The sequence below is a fragment of the Apium graveolens genome, chromosome 8 (genome assembly GCF_009905375.1).
Source record: "Apium graveolens cultivar Ventura chromosome 8, ASM990537v1, whole genome shotgun sequence".
In the NCBI taxonomy this organism is placed as follows: Eukaryota; Viridiplantae; Streptophyta; class Magnoliopsida; order Apiales; family Apiaceae; genus Apium; species Apium graveolens.
Window position 1 is genome coordinate 24626076 of NC_133654.1, and position 17167 is coordinate 24643242.

The 17167-nt window shown below is 43.4% G+C and overlaps 1 protein-coding gene across 1 annotated transcript; it reads left to right on the plus strand.

The window, feature by feature from the left end:
* Positions 1–5490: 5490 nt before the first annotated feature.
* Positions 5491–10682, plus strand: LOC141679418 (uncharacterized). The gene is made up of 9 exons (XM_074485919.1): positions 5491–5997; positions 6181–7296; positions 7417–7599; positions 7984–8384; positions 8508–8700; positions 9019–9336; positions 9427–9539; positions 10281–10397; positions 10565–10682. Exons 1-9 carry the CDS (start codon positions 5491–5493, stop codon positions 10680–10682), a joined length of 3066 nt encoding a protein of 1021 aa, XP_074342020.1.
* The last annotated feature ends 6485 nt before the right edge of the window (positions 10683–17167 follow it).

The following is a 17167-nucleotide window of genomic DNA, read 5'->3' on the forward strand; positions in this document are numbered from 1 at the left end:
TACCATCTTTGATATTTAACAACAAACTAAGTATACTCAAAATAAGAAACTGAATCAAAACCACATTTCATCTTTTATCCAAAAATAAAATACTTAATAAATCATTCCTTGTAAGATGTCAAAATCAATATAATAATTTCGATTGGAACCAAATTATGCACTATGCTGTTCCTGATGATCAGTCATGAAACAGCACCGGTATCCCGCAGTATACCGTAAATATAGGTACTACCCGTATCCCGAAGACATACGGTACCTATAGGGCGCCAGAAAAGGCATAACAAGCCTTGTAAGATATTACACTTCCGTATTACACTTCTGTATAATAGCTCACGCTGGACCGGTGCCTCGGCCTCTTACGCTACCAGTAACCATCAAATCTCAAAACCTTTTATTGAAAAGGGGTCATAATACTTGACACCCGAAATAATTTTATTCCCCCATTCACTTGGGCAGGAATACTTGCAACAAAATCATTTTTCTCAAAACCCAAAACATTTGTAAATCTATTCTGAACATAGAATAGCAGAGGGTACTTGCATAAACAGAATTATTTAATTCAGCGATATATAAAACATTTATCTATCTTGAACTGAGAATAGGAAAAAGCAATACTTGCATGATAAGATTTTAAATAAATATCACTTGAACAATAAGTGATGATAGGGATACTTGCATACTGTGATTCGAAATAAACATCACTTGAACAATAAGTGAAATCAGGGGTACTTGCCTTTGGGTTTTTAGCAGTTAGTCACACTCGCAAACACGCATCTATTCTGAAATTCTGTCTTAAAACATCACCGTCCTTCTTTTCAACACTTGACTGATATGCTGCTCCTGCGATTGCTAGAAGCCAGATACCCAATACCATTCCATCTCATTCTTTATCCAACGTCTTGTCCCGATCAACTCGAATGATCCGCATCTATAATTAAAATATAGAACTTTAATCGTCTAAACGGTAACCACTCGACGAACTACGCGTCAAAATCCTATCGTCTACCCATACGATAGCCCACATATAATTAAAACAGATAAACACAGAGATTCTTGTGACCCACACATAAATATAACAGACAAACATAGGACCCTTGATCCACATACACACCTAATTCACATCACACATAAGCACATAACTCATATATCACATAATTCATATCACATAAGACTCGGTTCATCAGAAGGGTCGACTCGATATGTTTAAAACTGAAATCAGGTCAAAAATATGATTTATCGATAAATAATCGACTTAGAATGACTTGTAAAACAAACGACCTTTCGAAACAAAAAGGATTTGGGTCTCGAAAGTATTTTTAATGAAAGCGGAATATTTTTCTGAGTCTGTACGCGTTCGTTTCGTATTAAACGGACGGACGGTTTATTTAATATGAATTTTTGAACATTTTTCGGAATTAAAACAGGTCTCTGAATCATTTATAACTAAATAATAGTGCTCGAACACTCGAAATAATTTTATAAGAATTATTGAGCCTGTAAAATAATTTAAAATAATATTTTCTTGGAAATTGGACAGCACCTCCTCTATTTCTCGGACTGCCAGTCGATATCATATCGACACAACCAACAACAATCAACACAATAATTTATATTTACGCGTATAAACACTCCAGAAATGAATAACACGGCCACCTGAACCAAAACTCGGACCAAAAGTGACTTCTCCAACAATTTCTAAAAATTATGAAATAAATATATAAACACTAACATGCTATAATATATACAAGTACGAAGGCGGAATTTCGGAATCGTTACCCAAAATAAATTCTGATCAACCCGAAGAGAAAATCTGATGTCCGGAAAATATCTCCAGAAAATCCGAAATTAATAGCCATAGACATATACACGCTGAGATGCCATTTGGAGTAATCACCGCCTCCAAACTCTTTTTCTATGCCCCGAAAATAAATTAAAACGGAAATATAACGGAAATATGCCCTGCAAATTTTCTTCTTAAAACCTTGCAATATATATACCTATGCGTAGGTATCGAAACGCTGATCGTTTATATATATAATAATTGAAATTTGGATGAACGGTTTGTAAGATATGAATTTTTGAAAATTAAAAAGTATATACAGAGGAGATAGAAGTGAAGCAGAGAAGAGAGAGACAGGGGGTGGGGGTCTGATGCGTAGGGAAATAGGGGGGGGGGGGGCGTGGCAGGGGTGGGGGTGCTGGGTAGTTTTAGGATTTGACACGTTTTTCTATTTATTTATTTTTTTTTTTTAATTTATTTTGCCCCGCATTTCTCAAATTATCGAATAAACGCGCCGGTAAATAAAATCAGAAAATTACCAAACAAATTCTAAAATTCTCAGAATAATTAAAAACTAATAAAATAAATTTTTTATAATTTTTAAAGCATTTTTAACTTGCGCACTATACCCGCACTATACGATTTAACGAACCGAGCTGCACTTAAAACAAATCCAGAATATCACGAAAATAGTCTTAAAATGTTACAAATATCCCGAAGTTTATAAAAACATAAATTTTGAAATTTTAAAATAATTTTTGAAACGCAATTTATACCCGCTTTTATCAATTAAACGATTCAACGCGCGGGTAAAATTAATCCTAAAAATTCCCAAAATAATTTTAAAATTCTCCGAATATTTCAAACTTGAATAAATATGAGTTTCATAATTTTTGAAGAATTTTGAAATTAAATATGGATTTTACAAATAAATACAATCAGAAAATCATACAGGGCTAAATAATTGATGAAATATTGATTTCTAAATTTTATAAAATCCCAAAAATAATTATTGTAATTATAAAGTCATAAAAATATTTTTTAAAGATAATTTAAATATTTATGAAATTAGATTTTCAATAAAATCACTTTTAAAGACGAAAACAAAACGATACGACTCAGTAATTAATAATACAAATAATCCTCAATCACAACTGAGTCCCACACAATTAATATTACATATAACATATAGCAGACAAAATATCCATTCAATCCCTAATATTACTAAACGAACTCAATTTACCGATATCAATAAATGATCGGGTTTCAAATAAACTTTTGAAATTAATACATTTAAGGAAATATTTTCAGATATTAACAAGGACCGATATAACACTCAACAATTAGCACATTACCAATTAATAACACAAACTCGTCAAATAGGAATAAAATATCCACCATTTTATTCCTTCTAAATCAGAAAATCACATAAACATATTCAAATATTAATAATAATAATTCTGAAAATACGGGATATCACATCCAGGGGTGTGCCTGATGATTGAAGGCCTCCTCCTGTATTCAACGGGTGTTCTCGTTGGGGATGCGGGGTTTAACTTTAGTGTGTGCTTTGGGAGCTCTGTTCTTGTATTCAACGGGTGTCCTCGTTGGAGAACTTTGGAGTCATCCTGCACTTTGCACCCAAGAGCTTGGGATCACCTGTCCTGCTATCTGGTGGGTTATCCTCATTCGGGGGACAGGGACGCGTCTGGCACTTGGGGTGAACCGTGGCTATACCTGCGTTCGTAAATCAAGGGAGATAGCTGTAGCGGAGTGTTATCCTTGCGCAGGGAGATGCACTATCCGTGAAGTCCTACGATTGCGGACGAGCCTTGGGCCTTTGCGGTTGGGCCTCATAGTTGGACATTCCTAAAGCTAGCAGAAGATGGATATCGGATGGGCTTCTATTGGGCTTAGGAGTAAGAAGTCTCAACGCATTAGACTTCTTGTTCTACGAGAACTACGTCAGGCTTGATCCCTATATAAAGGGTACGTAGGCACATTGAAAGGGTAAGAAGTTGAGAGCCGATAAGAGAGCCACCACTTACTTTGATCAATCTCATCCTAAAACAACCATAAATCACCACACACCGCTTAAGTTTCCGGTAAAGAATCACCGTCACAGATCTTAATTCCGGCGAGAAACCTCAATCTTTGTTGTTACCAGATTCCTCCGTCAACAAATTGGCGCTAGAAGGAGGGGGGCTAATTAAGGTCGCAATCTTAGGAGGAAAAGATGTCTTACAATCGTGATGGAAGTTCTTATGATGGAAGTGACAGCAGGTCTGAAGGAGGAGGCGGGGGGCGCTATACTCGCCACGAACCTTACGTTCCCAGAAATATGGCGGATCCACCGAGGGCTCCGGATGTGGGGGGGGGGACACCTCCCGTTCTCATCAGCAACGCTGATATATTGGAGCAATTGTATCGCATGGGGGATACTCTTAACAGTTTTAACTCAAGACTGAACACGGTGGAGCGCCGAAAGACGAGGAGAGGTCGTCGTTTCCCCCGTCACGGTCATGCCTTGGGGAAAGCCCCTATAGTTGAGATAGATACCCAGGGGAGCGGGGATAACCCGCCAATCACTCCACGACGTTTGCAGTATTCTGGTGATGTAGAGCCTATTGTGGAGCTTGCGGATGATGACACTGAGGGCGGAGAAAGGCCTCGCCTGGGCAACCAGGTAGTACCACACCCACATAGGTCTGGGCATACGATGGACGAGCGTCGTCGTGCGGAGGACACTCAAAACCAGGACGGAGGAGGAAGGGATCTTTCAGCCTTGAAAAAGAGGCTTGGCATAAGGTTGGAGGACGACGACTTGAGGATGTTGCTGGTAGAATGGCAAAAGGAAGGAAACGCCGGAGAAGCGAGGGCCCGTGATACGACGCGTGTGCCCCCCGCATTCCAAAGGGATGCCGGGGTGCGGCACCGCGAGCACGAGCGTGCCCCTCCGCGAGGAAGGCCCGGGAATTACTACCGGGGATTTCAGAGGAATGGACGAGGGAGAATGGGACATCAATACGGAAGAGCCCCTTACAATGGTAGGAGAGGTGGAGCGCACTCCGCTGGAGAAGCCCCCGCTGTTATTCCTGTAGCTTCCCACAGCGCTACTGATAATGGGTCTGGGGCGCGTCCTCATGACCAGGACGGCGGGCGAATTCAAGGAAGAATGCAGAACAATGATAAAATTCCGCGACGCGGTCAAGGTGAACCTCGCGTACGGGAAAATGTACAGGACCAAAACGGTAACGTGCCACCGTTGCAGCCCCAGGGCGAGGGGCGGCGAGATCCTCCGCCACACCCGGGGGGGTAATCAAGGGGAATTTCAGCAGGTCGCAGAGCAACCCCAACAACCTAATGTTCAAACCATTCCTGGGGTAGGGACGTTTAATGTGAACGACCTCAAGCGGTTGCTCAACCATCTTGAGGGAGGAAGAGTAACGGCGACTGCGCAAGCTCCTTCTCCTTTTGCTGCTGTTGTGAGGGAGGCGCAATTGCCCGCAGGATACCGGAACACAACCAATGACTTGCGTTTCCACGGGAACTCTGATCCTGTGGAGTTCTTGGGGCGTTTTAACATTGAAATGGATGTATATCAAGTACCTGATTTGGTTCGATGCCGTCTCTTGGCAGCCACCTTCAGAGAAGGCGCTCAGCAGTGGTTCCAAAAACTTGGTCCAGGTGTAATTACATCCTGGGAACAGATGAAAACTTTGTTTTTGACACAATTCCAAGCCGCGGTGAAGTACACACCACCTGTTACCACGCTGGCTAATGTGAAACAAAAGGAAGGAGAAAGTTTGACTTCGTATTTCAAGAGGTTTAACGCAGAATCTACTTTGGTGAGGGGTGCAACTGATGAAACGTTGAAAATATTGCTTATAGCTGGGTTGCGTGTGGGGACGGATTTCTGGAAACACCTACAAGGGAAGGACCCAGTGTCATTGGCTGATGTGCTCGCGCAGGCGGAGTCGTTCAAAGCAATCGAGCAGTCGCTTGCAGAAACAAAAAAGAATGATAATACCTATAACTCCAAGGGGCGATCCAAGAGAAGGGACAGATCCGTGAGCCCGGACTATCGGCGAAACGCTAGAAGCCCTAACAGGGTAAATGCTGTGAGCTCGCGAAGAGAATGGAGCCCACCAACGAACTACGAAAGAAGAGTCAGCAATTATACACCGCTGGCGGCGTCCATTGATCATATCTTCGAGGTAAATAAGGATAGGGGAATCTTCAAGAAGCCCGACCGTCTAACTTCATGGCAAAGCAGAGATAAAAAGAAGTACTGTGACTACCATGAGTCTACTGGCCATGACACCCATGAGTGTCGTCACTTGCGGGATGAGATTGAGGAATTGATCAAGGCTGGACACCTGGGAGAATGGATTGACAAGGTGAAGCGACGCAGGGGACTTGATGACAAGGGTAAAGATGAAAGACAGCCCCCGCGGGCGGAGGATGTTGAGAAAACAGCAGAGGTCAAGTTTCAGAGGGCCGGCAGTATTAGGGCAATTTTTGGAGGACACCCTTTCGTTGGTGATAGTAATCGAGCACTGGAAAGAAACGCGAGAGAAGCGAGACATCCACCGCTCACCAACATCCACAGCTTGGAAGACAGACCCCCGAAAGTCTTTAAGGGGGAGTCCGCTGATATTACATTCAAGGAAAAAGAATCTAGGTGGGTGCATCATCCTCACAACGATGCGCTGGTGATTACCATGCTTATTGGGGCAATGAACGTACATCGAGTTTTCTTGGATAATGGGAGTTCTACAAACATCTTGTACTACAGCACCTACAAAAAGCTGGGTTTCCCAGATAGCGACATGTATTTCGAAGATGCACACGTCTATGGCTTTACTGGGGAAGCTGTGAGAGTTATGGGTTCGGTCAGGCTTCCCGTCACGCTCGGGGAAGGAGCTTTGTCGGTTACTCAAATAATAGATTTCAAGGTGCTAGATCAGGATTCCGCGCACAATGTGCTGGTCGGCAGACCTTGGTTGCGAGCGTTCAGGGTGATAACATCGATACACCACTTGATGATAAAATTCCCAATGCCAAACGGAGTTGGCAGTCTGAGAGGGTCACAGTATGAGTCGCGCGACTGCTATCACAAGGCTGTCAAGGAATTTCGCAGAAGAAGGTATGAAGGGAAAGGTCTCCCATACGAAGATATAGAAGATATTCATACAAAACCAAGTGGAGAGGTCCATGCCCACTATTTTGTTGAAAACCCCGGGAAGGAAGAAACCAATACCTCTGGAAACTCTTTTGTGACGCAGGCACGTGTTTCGAAAATCCGTAGTGTAGAAGAAGTGGTGGCGAGTCATACAGAGGGAATCATACAGAAAGAGGTCAACGGGGAAAAGTTGGAAGGAAGAAGTGAGATTTTGCAAGGTCTCGGCAATAACGTCAAGGTTGATGCTCCTCAAAAGAAGGATGCGCCCTTGAATGAAGTTGAGGTTGATGCTCCTCTAAACGAGGACGCGCCCTCAGATGAAAAAGTGGAAGTTGAAGACCCCCGAGACTTTGATTTCGATTTGGATCCCAGGATCCCTATGCCCACCGAAAAAACGGGACCGGCCGAAGACACAATATCTATTCCAGTTGATAAAAATGACCCAAACAAGGTTTTGAAAGTGGGATCTCAGTTGGATGATGAGATGAGAGGAGGTCTCACCCGCTTTCTAATTGCAAATCTTGATGTTTTCGCATGGAGTCATTTAGATATGATAGGGATCGACCCGGAAGTAATGTGTCACCGTTTGAATATCCTCCCGAATTGCAAGGGCATACGTCAGAAACGCCGCCCAGTAAGTGGAGAAAGGGCGATAGCATTAAAAGAAGAAGTAGACCGGTTGTTGGAGGTGGGGTTGATCAAAGAATCGTTCTACCCCGAATGGCTTGCAAATCCAGTACTGGTGAAGAAACCAAATGGGAAGTGGAGGACATGTGTGGATTTCACGGATCTCAATAAGGCCTGTCCAAAGGATAGTTTCCCGCTGCCAAGAATCGATCAGTTGGTGGACGCGACGGCGGGGCATGCGCTGTTGAGTTTTATGGATGCATACTCCGGATATAATCAAATTCCGATGTATGGCCCCGATCAAGAACATACATCCTTTATTACGGACAGGGGGTTATACTGTTACATAGGAATGCCGTTTGATTTGATTAATGCTGGCGCAACCTACCAGCGGTTGGTAAACATGATGTTCAAAGATCAAATCGGGAGAACCATGGAAGTGTATGTGGACGATATGCTGGTGAAATCTGAGGTGACGACTGACCATATCAAACACCTGATGGAGATGTTTAATATTTTGAGGAGGTTTCGTATGAAATTAAATCCGCAAAAATGTGTGTTCGGCGTGGAGTCGGGCAAGTTTCTCGGGTTCATTGTCAACCACAGGGGAATTGAGGCCAACCCCGCGAAGATCAAGGCATTATTGGATATGAAGTCACCCACCAATGTGAAACAGGTGCAGAGTTTGACTGGGAGAATCGCCGCGTTAAATCGATTTGTTTCCAAGTCGTCTGATAGATGCAAGGAGTTTTTCAAGGCGATTAAATTAGCTGGGAAAGACTTTGTATGGACGTCAGAATGTGAAGAGGCTTTCAAAAGAATCAAGGAGCAACTGGGACATCCTCCCATGTTGTCAAAGCCGTTGGATGGGGAAAATCTAATACTGTACCTCGCAGTGTCTGAATATTCGATCAGTGCAGTTCTGGTAAGAGAGGAAGATGGGCAGCAATCACCAGTGTACTACGTGAGCAAGCGGTTACACGACGCTGAAACTCGCTACACAAATATGGAGAAACTGGTTTACGCCCTGATTCTTGCGTCAAGAAAATTGCGACCATATTTTCAAGCCCATAGAGTTGAAGTTCGTACAGCGTACCCGCTGCGACAGGTCCTGCACAAACCGGAGTCATCAGGCAGAATGCTGAAATGGGCTGTGGAGTTGGGACAGTTTGATTTGGAATATGTGCCTCGAACAGCGATAAAAGGGCAAGCCTTAGCCGATTTCTTGTTGGAATTTGATTCTGAAATTGATGATAAAGCTTTGGTAATGCTATATCCACCTCATGCCGAGGAGTCTTTGGAGGAGTTTCCGCATCCTTGGTGGATCTTGCATGTGGATGGGGCGGTTAACAATGGAGGAGCAGGTACGGGTATAGTACTTGTGTCTCCGGAAGGCCACCATCTGATGAGCGCAATTCATTTCAAGTTTTACGCAACCAATAATGATGCGGAGTATGAGGCGCTGATTAATGGCCTGAAAATCGCTCTGGAAATGGGGGTGCGAAACTTAATTGCAAAAAGTGACTCAGAGTTGGTAGTGAATCAGGTAAACGGGGGATTTCAAGCGCGAGGCCCGCGAACAGAATTATACTTGAGATGTGCACAGCGCGTGATTGGAATGTTCAAAGAAGTTAGATTGGAATGCGTTCCGCGGGAGAAAAACAGTAATGCGGATGCTCTGGCAAAAATGGGGTCGCAACAAGAGGCTGTTTTGTTAGGATCCATTCCTCTTGAAATCCAGGAGGTTCCTAGTATCCCAGAGATAGAAACGATGCAAGTGGATGAGGCTCCTAAGGAAACATGGATGACGCCCATTCTAGCTTACATTCGCAAGGGAACACTCCCCGAGGATAAGTTTATGGCTCGTCGACTCCGTTATCAAGCTGCAAGATATGTGATATACGATGAAGTCCTGTACAAGAGAGGGTTCAACAAACCTCTGCTCAGGTGTGTTGAAGAAGAAGAAGGAAATTACATCCTAAGAGAGGTGCATGAAGGAATCTGTGGCAATCACTCGGGGGGTAGCTCGTTGGCAATGAAAGTGTTGCGCCAAGGGTATTATTGGCCCACGATGAGAGAAGATGCTACAAATTTCGTCAAGGCATGTGATCGCTGCCAGCGTTTTGCAAACTACTCGTCTATGCCGGCTACACTCTTGACGCCTATGGCAAGCCCATGGCCGTTCGCCATGTGGGGAATTGATCTTATCGGAGAATTGCCGAAAGCTAAAGGAGACGTCAAGTATGCAGTGGTTGTGGTCGATTACTTTACTAAATGGGCGGAAGCTATGCCACTGGCTACTATCACCGCAAAGAAAATCAGGGATTTCGTTTTCAATTCAATTGTATGTAGGTTTGGAATCCCTTACAAGCTTGTCTCCGACAATGGAAAACAGTTTGATAGCAAGGAGTTGCGGCAGCTATGTGAGGAGTTGAGAATCAAGAAGGAGTTTGCGGCGGTCTATCATCCTCAAAGCAATGGACAAACAGAAGCTGTTAACAAAATAATAAAGCATACCCTCAAAACCAAGCTGGAGGAACGTAAAGGGAATTGGCCTGAAAAACTCCCGAAGGTGATGTGGTCATACAACACTACGCCGCGATCTACTACGGGAGAAACGCCGTTTATGCTGACTTACGACTACGAAGCTATGGTCCCCGTGGAAGTTGGATCGGGATCACTTCGCAGGGATTGTTACGGGAAAGAAGACGCTGAGGTTAATCAAAGGCTTCATTTAGATCTCTTAGAGGAGACGAGGGAAAATTCTCAGTTAAGGCTAGCAGCATATCAGCAGCGCGCCGCAAGGTATTATAACAAGAAGGTAAAAGGACAGTTGCTGAAGGTGGGGGATTTGGTACTTAGGAAGGTGATGCCCAATACAAAGAACCCCCAACATGGAGTGTTTGGAGCTAATTGGGAAGGACCGTACAGAATAAAGTCTATCCTGTGGAAGGGGACTTATCACCTTGAAGATATGGACGGGAAGCTAGTTCCGCGAGCTTGGAATGCGGAACATCTCCGAAAGTATTACCAGTAAGGCGTGGCTTTGGCCCCTTGCATATGTCTTTTATCATTTTGGTTTATGCTTAGTTTATAGGCTAGAATTAAATAAATTCCTCCTAGCCTAGGGGGGTAGTGCATGTACTACTTACCTTAGGACTAGTTGAAGGGTCATTTTTTAGAAATAATTTCCCCACAGAGCATAGTAGCCGTGGGACTGATGCACTTTTGACATCAGAGCGCATTATAAATAAAATTTTGAAACTTTCCTAAGGGATATTTGCTCAGTTTGCTTGGTCTCATGACGCGTCCTAAATGTAGGACGCGCCCTAAGTTAGGGTTTTATATAAATGAAACTCAAGACAAAATATACTATTTTCGAGGACGCGCCCAAGTTGTCTTGGTTGATGCTCCTTTATACTGGGTGTTAATGTGATATTGACAACATAAGTAAAAAAGAAAAAGTGCTTGTCAAAGACGCGTCCTGCGTGAAGGATGATTTATTTTTGGATCAAAGGAGAGGCGCATCTTGATTGATGGTTCTATGTGGATGTTAACTGAAGTAGTGGCTGCTAAAAGGAACAATAGAACTTGAGTAAAAACAGTTAGGACGCGCCCCATCGTGCCTTGTGCATTGGTTAAACACACAAGTACAATGTATTGCCGTGCTCATGAACTTTCCAAAACAAACAAAGACGCGTCCAACTAGAGAGGACGCGCCCACAATGGATATTTGCTTGACAGGAGTAAAAATGATAACAAATTAGTCAAAGGCGACGTGCCCTAAACACCAGGCGCGCCCATGTAAATGATTGAGGAAAGTGCAAGTGAATGGAGGTCAAAAATAGTTTTTACAACTTGCAAGGCTTCAAAGGGCCCGCGCCTTTAAAGAGTTTAGAAAAAATACATGAAAAACATAAGACGCGTCCTATGCAGGAGGCGCGTCTTGGGGCTTGTCCTGGTCATTTGCAGGGGAAGGCTGAGTTTGGAGTGGAGCAGGTTCAGGGGACGCGTCCTCTTCCTCTAAGCCTAGGAAAATCCTTTTGTTCTTGATGGATTCTGCAGCCCTGACCCTGAAATCGTTTACCCATATCTGGGTATCTGCATCAAACTTTGAGAATGTATACTCTGGGTCATTGGCAATGAACCCAGAGCACCATTCTTCAAATCCAGCCTGGAAGCCGTGCTGATAAACCAGTTTTTTCTCCTCTGTCCATCCATGCAGCCTATCATCATTCAGGATGTCAAGCTCCAGCTGCATGGTGGAGTTCAGGGCGATGACGCTGTCCATTTGCTTTTCCATCGCAGAGACATTGCCTTCCAAAACAGCTTTTTCTGTTTCTAGACGCGTCCTCTCGCCCTCCAGGCGTCTGATTTCAGCATCTTTTTCTTTGGTAAGCAGGGCAATGTGTTTTTTCAGGGATTTGACCTTGTCTTCGGCCTGGCTCTTTGCAGTGTCTGTAACAGCAAGACGCGCCCTAAGCCTGGCAGCCATGTTAGTGCTCTGCCTGGCATGCAGGTGAAGCTCGGCTGCAGCCTTGACCATGGCCTCCTCTGTTTGTTGCTCAGTCCTGAAGGTCCAACCTCTCACTTCGTCCTCAGAAAAGTCACCCACTGAGGACGCGCCCAGATATCTGAGAACAAAGGACTGATCATCAGGAATAGTTTTTTGACGCTTTGAGGGCGCGTCCTCTACCTTCTCAGGAATATCAGACATGGTAGTGTCTATTATCTTTGGTGGAGGAGAAGGAGTTGCAACAGGAGGTGGGGTTTTTGCCTTTGGATTAACTTTTGTAGGAGCCTGTTTCCTTGCCCTTAGTTTTTTAGAAGCCCCAATTGCGAATCCTTTGGGGAGTGAAGCCATATCTGCGGTATAAACATAAAAAGGAATTAGTTATGTACAAAAGACGCGTCCTGAAAGTAGGACGCGCCCATAACGTGATATAAAAATCTATATGCAGGACAGATATAGATGAATGCAAAGATGTATAAATGGGTGTGAGAATGACGCGTCTTAAAGATGTGATACGTATTACCTAAGAGGCACGCCAGGGGGGTTAGGACGCGTCCAAGGTGATAATGCATATATAAAGTAACGCTTATAGGTCAGGCTAAATATGACGCGTCCTACAGCCGTGACGCGTCTTATATGTAATGATTTCTTACCTTGCTCTAAATCCACTTTCTTGTTGACGTCTGGCTGAATAATTTCTGTGGCTTGGAGCCCTTTCGATTTTTCAGAAGCGGTGAGGACGGGTTTCCCATTGTGGAAATCTCGGAATTTGCAGAGAGAACCCACTCGTGGGGACAAAGCTCCTATTTTCTTCAAATTCTCCTCGGTAATCATATCTTTGAGGTTGAAATGTTTTTCAGCATACTGCAAAACCTTCTCTGCTCTCTTCTTCTTCTTTCCTGTAAGCTCTTTCTGGGTCCTTTTGTCTAAAAAAGGGGATGATAGGTTACAACAAGGAAAATAAAGAAAAGGATTATAAAAGAGAAGGCGCGTCCTGAAAGGGAGGACGCGTCCAGAGCATTGAACTCACTTGGTTCCAAATTGAAGCGAACGCGTGTCCTTTTGACGTCATAAATATAGAAAAATGGTTCCTTCCAGTCTCTCTCGTGGCTGATTTTGCCTTCATTAAATCCTTTGTTGTTCAACCATTTGTTGACTACCAGAAAATGGTATCCGGGAATTGATTTCCTGATGCTGTAAAAGAAGCTGAACTCTTTCATTGAGGGCGCGCCCAGCCTCAAGTTATGGTACATAATGTACAGAGCCCAGGCTAGTTTGTATGAATTTGGTGATAGTTGGACTGGAGCCACGTCGTACCATTTCAAAATTCTCTTAATGTATGGATGCAAGGGCGCGCCCACGCCTAGGGAAATCAGCTTTGGAGTAAGCACCATTCGGGGGATCCTTTAATTCCCGATGTTAAAAATGTGTGGCCTCATAGTTCGAAGAGGGCGCGCCCAGATGCCCTCCATGTCATAGTACTTCATGTGCCATTGAATTTCCCAGTCGGTTGCAGTTGAGTCAAGAGCTACGCATGCCAGCTTACCCTCTCTTTTCCTTCTGACATTCTTCTCTGCTTCAGTAAGGGTACCGAGCCTCTCCCAGTCACAATCTATTTCAACATCTGAAGGTTCCCAATGCTCTAGGGGAGGATCAGATTTTTGAGGAGATATGGGGTACGTTTCAGGGTCAGGAATCCTTCTTTCGAATTCACTTACACTGTGTGGGGACACGTCCCCAGAAGGAGCCGCGCCCTGAGAAGATGACGCGTCCTGTGTGTTTGACGCGTCCATATCAGAAATAGCCATTCCTTGAGGTTTTTGGCTTGTAGTAGGGATAATTTCGTCGTCCGTCCAATCTTCGATGGCGGCCCTTGAATGGAGAACTGGAGTTCTTTGCCTTTTAACTCCCTTCTTTTCCATTCTTGAAATTATGGGAACATGGTCCATAGAGTCAGAGCTGGAATCAGACATTATTGAGTTTTTTGATTTGAGGGAACGGAAGACGCGTCTTTCTGCTCTAAGGAAGGAATTTGTCCTGTGGATGTTGGGAAAGTCGGGTTTAAAAGCTAACAGATGTGGGGAGTAGATTCCGAGGCGTTTGTTGAGGGCTTTGAATGGATGAAATGGTGAGAAGGAGGACGCGTCCTCCAGCTGCAAAAGAATGAATAAAAATTTTGAGGACGCGTCCATTTTAAAAAAAAAAAAAGAAAAAAAAAGGAAAGGATACTGGAAGGGCGTGTCCTAAAAATCTACCACAGTTGGTGTGCTACAATGACGCGTCCTAATAAACCTATTGGCCCTATATACCTTTGTTTGGGACAGCTTAAACATGTCTTAAATTAGGAGATACAGGTTGCGCCCAATAGGGAGGACGCGTCCAACATGATTATAATCGTGGAATGTTAATCGACTGTTAACAATTTGGGGGCAATATGATGGAATCCTAGAAATATGTAATTGGAAGATCAGGGAAGCTAAACGTGTTATATTTACCTATACATACATATATACATACAAATGAACATGAAGGACAATTGATATGGACAAAAAGCATATGAACGGTTTCTTGCTCATTAAAATCAATGTATTTGGCCAAATAAAGAAATAAGAGGAGATTTATGTACCTTTTGAGTTGAGGAGTGGATTGAGCTAAAGAAGTAGGGAAATGGTTGGATAAATCGCCGGAACTTAGACCTCGAAACTCCTGCTTGAAAAGGCCGCAATGGCGGTTGTGCGAGAGAGAAAAAGAATGGTGTTGGTGGTATGGTGCAATTAGGGTATTTATAGAAGAAGGACGACTCTAAGGACGACAACTGTACACCACATGCGGAAGTTGAAAGTGAGACGCGTCTTCCTGTCATGACGCGTCCACATTTTTTGAGCCAAATTTCGCTTGGAAAGAAATTCGAATTTTGTTTTTAACTGCAAATGGAATTTGGGGGGTAGTTGTTATACCCAAAATTTGGCATTGGATTGACTCGGGTCAAACGCGGGCTAATTACAGTCAAATTCAGTATTGTGTTGTGAAAGTAAGGACGCGTCCAAGCTTACAGGACGCGCCTACTTGGGAAGGGATATGTTATGAGGCGAGAAGAGTGCATGGTCAAGCAAGGACGCGCCCAAGCTTTATGGACGCGTCAATATTTATGAAAGTGCTTGGCAGATGAAATCTTATGGTGATGGGTGCTTTAGGACGCACCTACTTTAGCAAGGATGCGTCATTGAAAGTGAAATGTTATGCACGATGGTTAGAGGGTACGGTGCAAGTCTAATAAGGTTAAGGACGCGCCCTATATTTTAGGACGTGTCCTGTGACTTTACATGTTATAAGAAATGATTAAAGCAGAGTTGGATTTATGGAGGTTAGGACGCGCCCACTTGGTTAGGACGCGTCCTGTGTCTGATCTATATACTTTTGATGTTGAATTCAGGACAAAGCTTGCATGGAGAGGAGCAATGGAGGATTATTTTTGCTAATGTATTTGTTGCAGGTACTCTCTGAAGAATTCCCTCCTTGAGACGGTCAAGGAGGGGGATGTCCGTGAAAAGTTTGAAGGCCTCCAGGGGTGTGCCTGATGATTGAAGGCCTCCTCCTGTATTCAACGGGTGTTCTCGTTGGGGATGCGGGGTTTAACTTTGGTGTGTGCTTTGGGAGCTCTGTTCTTGTATTCAACGGGTGTCCTCGTTGGAGAACTTTGGAGTCATCCTGCACTTTGCACCCAAGAGCTTGGGATCACCTGTCCTGCTATCTGGTGGGTTATCCTCATTCGGGGGACAGGGACGCGTCTGGCACTTGGGGTGAACCGTGGCTATACCTGCGTTCGTAAATCAAGGGAGATAGCTGTAGCGGAGTGTTATCCTTGCGCAGGGAGATGCACTATCCGTGAAGTCCTACGATTGCGGACGAGCCTTGGGCCTTTGCGGTTGGGCCTCATAGTTGGACATTCCTAAAGCTAGCAGAAGATGGATATCGGATGGGCTTCTATTGGGCTTAGGAGTAAGAAGTCTCAACGCATTAGACTTCTTGTTCTACGAGAACTACGTCATGCCTGATCCCTATATAAAGGGTACGTAGGCACATTGAAAGGGTAAGAAGTTGAGAGCCGATAAGAGAGCCACCACTTACTTTGATCAATCTCAGCCTAAAACAACCATAAACCACCACACACCGCTTAAGTTTCCGGTAAAGAATCACCGTCACAGATCTTAATTCCGGCGAGAAACCTCAATCTTTATTGTTACCAGATTCCTCCGTCAACATATATGATTCCCAAGCTTGCTGAAATGAATGTACACACTTATACTATAGTCTATTCAAGCGTGAATAATTTTACCCTAAAAATTATCTACAAATCATTACAAACCACTTAAAAGTAAGTTCTGATAAGTTTCTGGTCATGCTAGTACAGAAAAGTGAGTTGCGATAAATTTCTAGTATATATTCGAGCACAGTTTTGTATATACATGATTCTGAATATGGTTTAGTGACCTGATAATTAACTTGGCAATAATAGTGTCTAAATAATCTGTTTCCATCTAGATCGAAATTTCTGTGTCTTTTGCTTAGACTCGTAGTTTTCTTGCTTCTGAACCTTTGGCATAAGTGTACCAAGTCTGTAATTTGTACTGCAAGAACAACAGGTGCAATACTATATTATAGTCTGAATGCCGATTTAGTACAGGTCTGTAAAATGAAAGAACATAATCCAAAGAAGAGAAATTGTTCCACCATTCTGGACAGGCTGAAATGTTGTTTTTAATTTTTAAGTTAGATCTTGGCTACAAAAGCTGATTTCTGTTATCCTTATAATATCCTCAAGTTTATGCTTTTATTTACTAAATTTTGAACACTCACACTGAGCTTGATCAATGATACTGAGCTTGATCAGTCAGGATACACATGACACAATCTTGTTGGCTTGTTAATAATGTGCACAAGGATTGCATGAAATAATATGATTGTTCAAAGAGACAAAATTCCGAAAAACAGACACAAGGAAATGTATGCAAAAGATTAATTTTGTAAATGTTCCGGTATTAGTATGATAAGATATCTCTCA

Excerpts from the sequence above, each read along its gene's own strand:
- LOC141679418 (XM_074485919.1), top strand. The coding sequence starts at position 5,491 with ATGAAAACTTTGTTTTTGACACAATTCCAAGCCGCGGTGAAGTACACA. Across the intron at positions 8,701-9,018 it reads CAGCGTACCCGCTGCGACAG|TTTTACGCAACCAATAATGA; the intron begins GTCCTGCACAAA and ends ATTCATTTCAAG. Across the intron at positions 10,398-10,564 it reads TATCAGCAGCGCGCCGCAAG|ATATGGACGGGAAGCTAGTT; the intron begins GTATTATAACAA and ends ATCACCTTGAAG.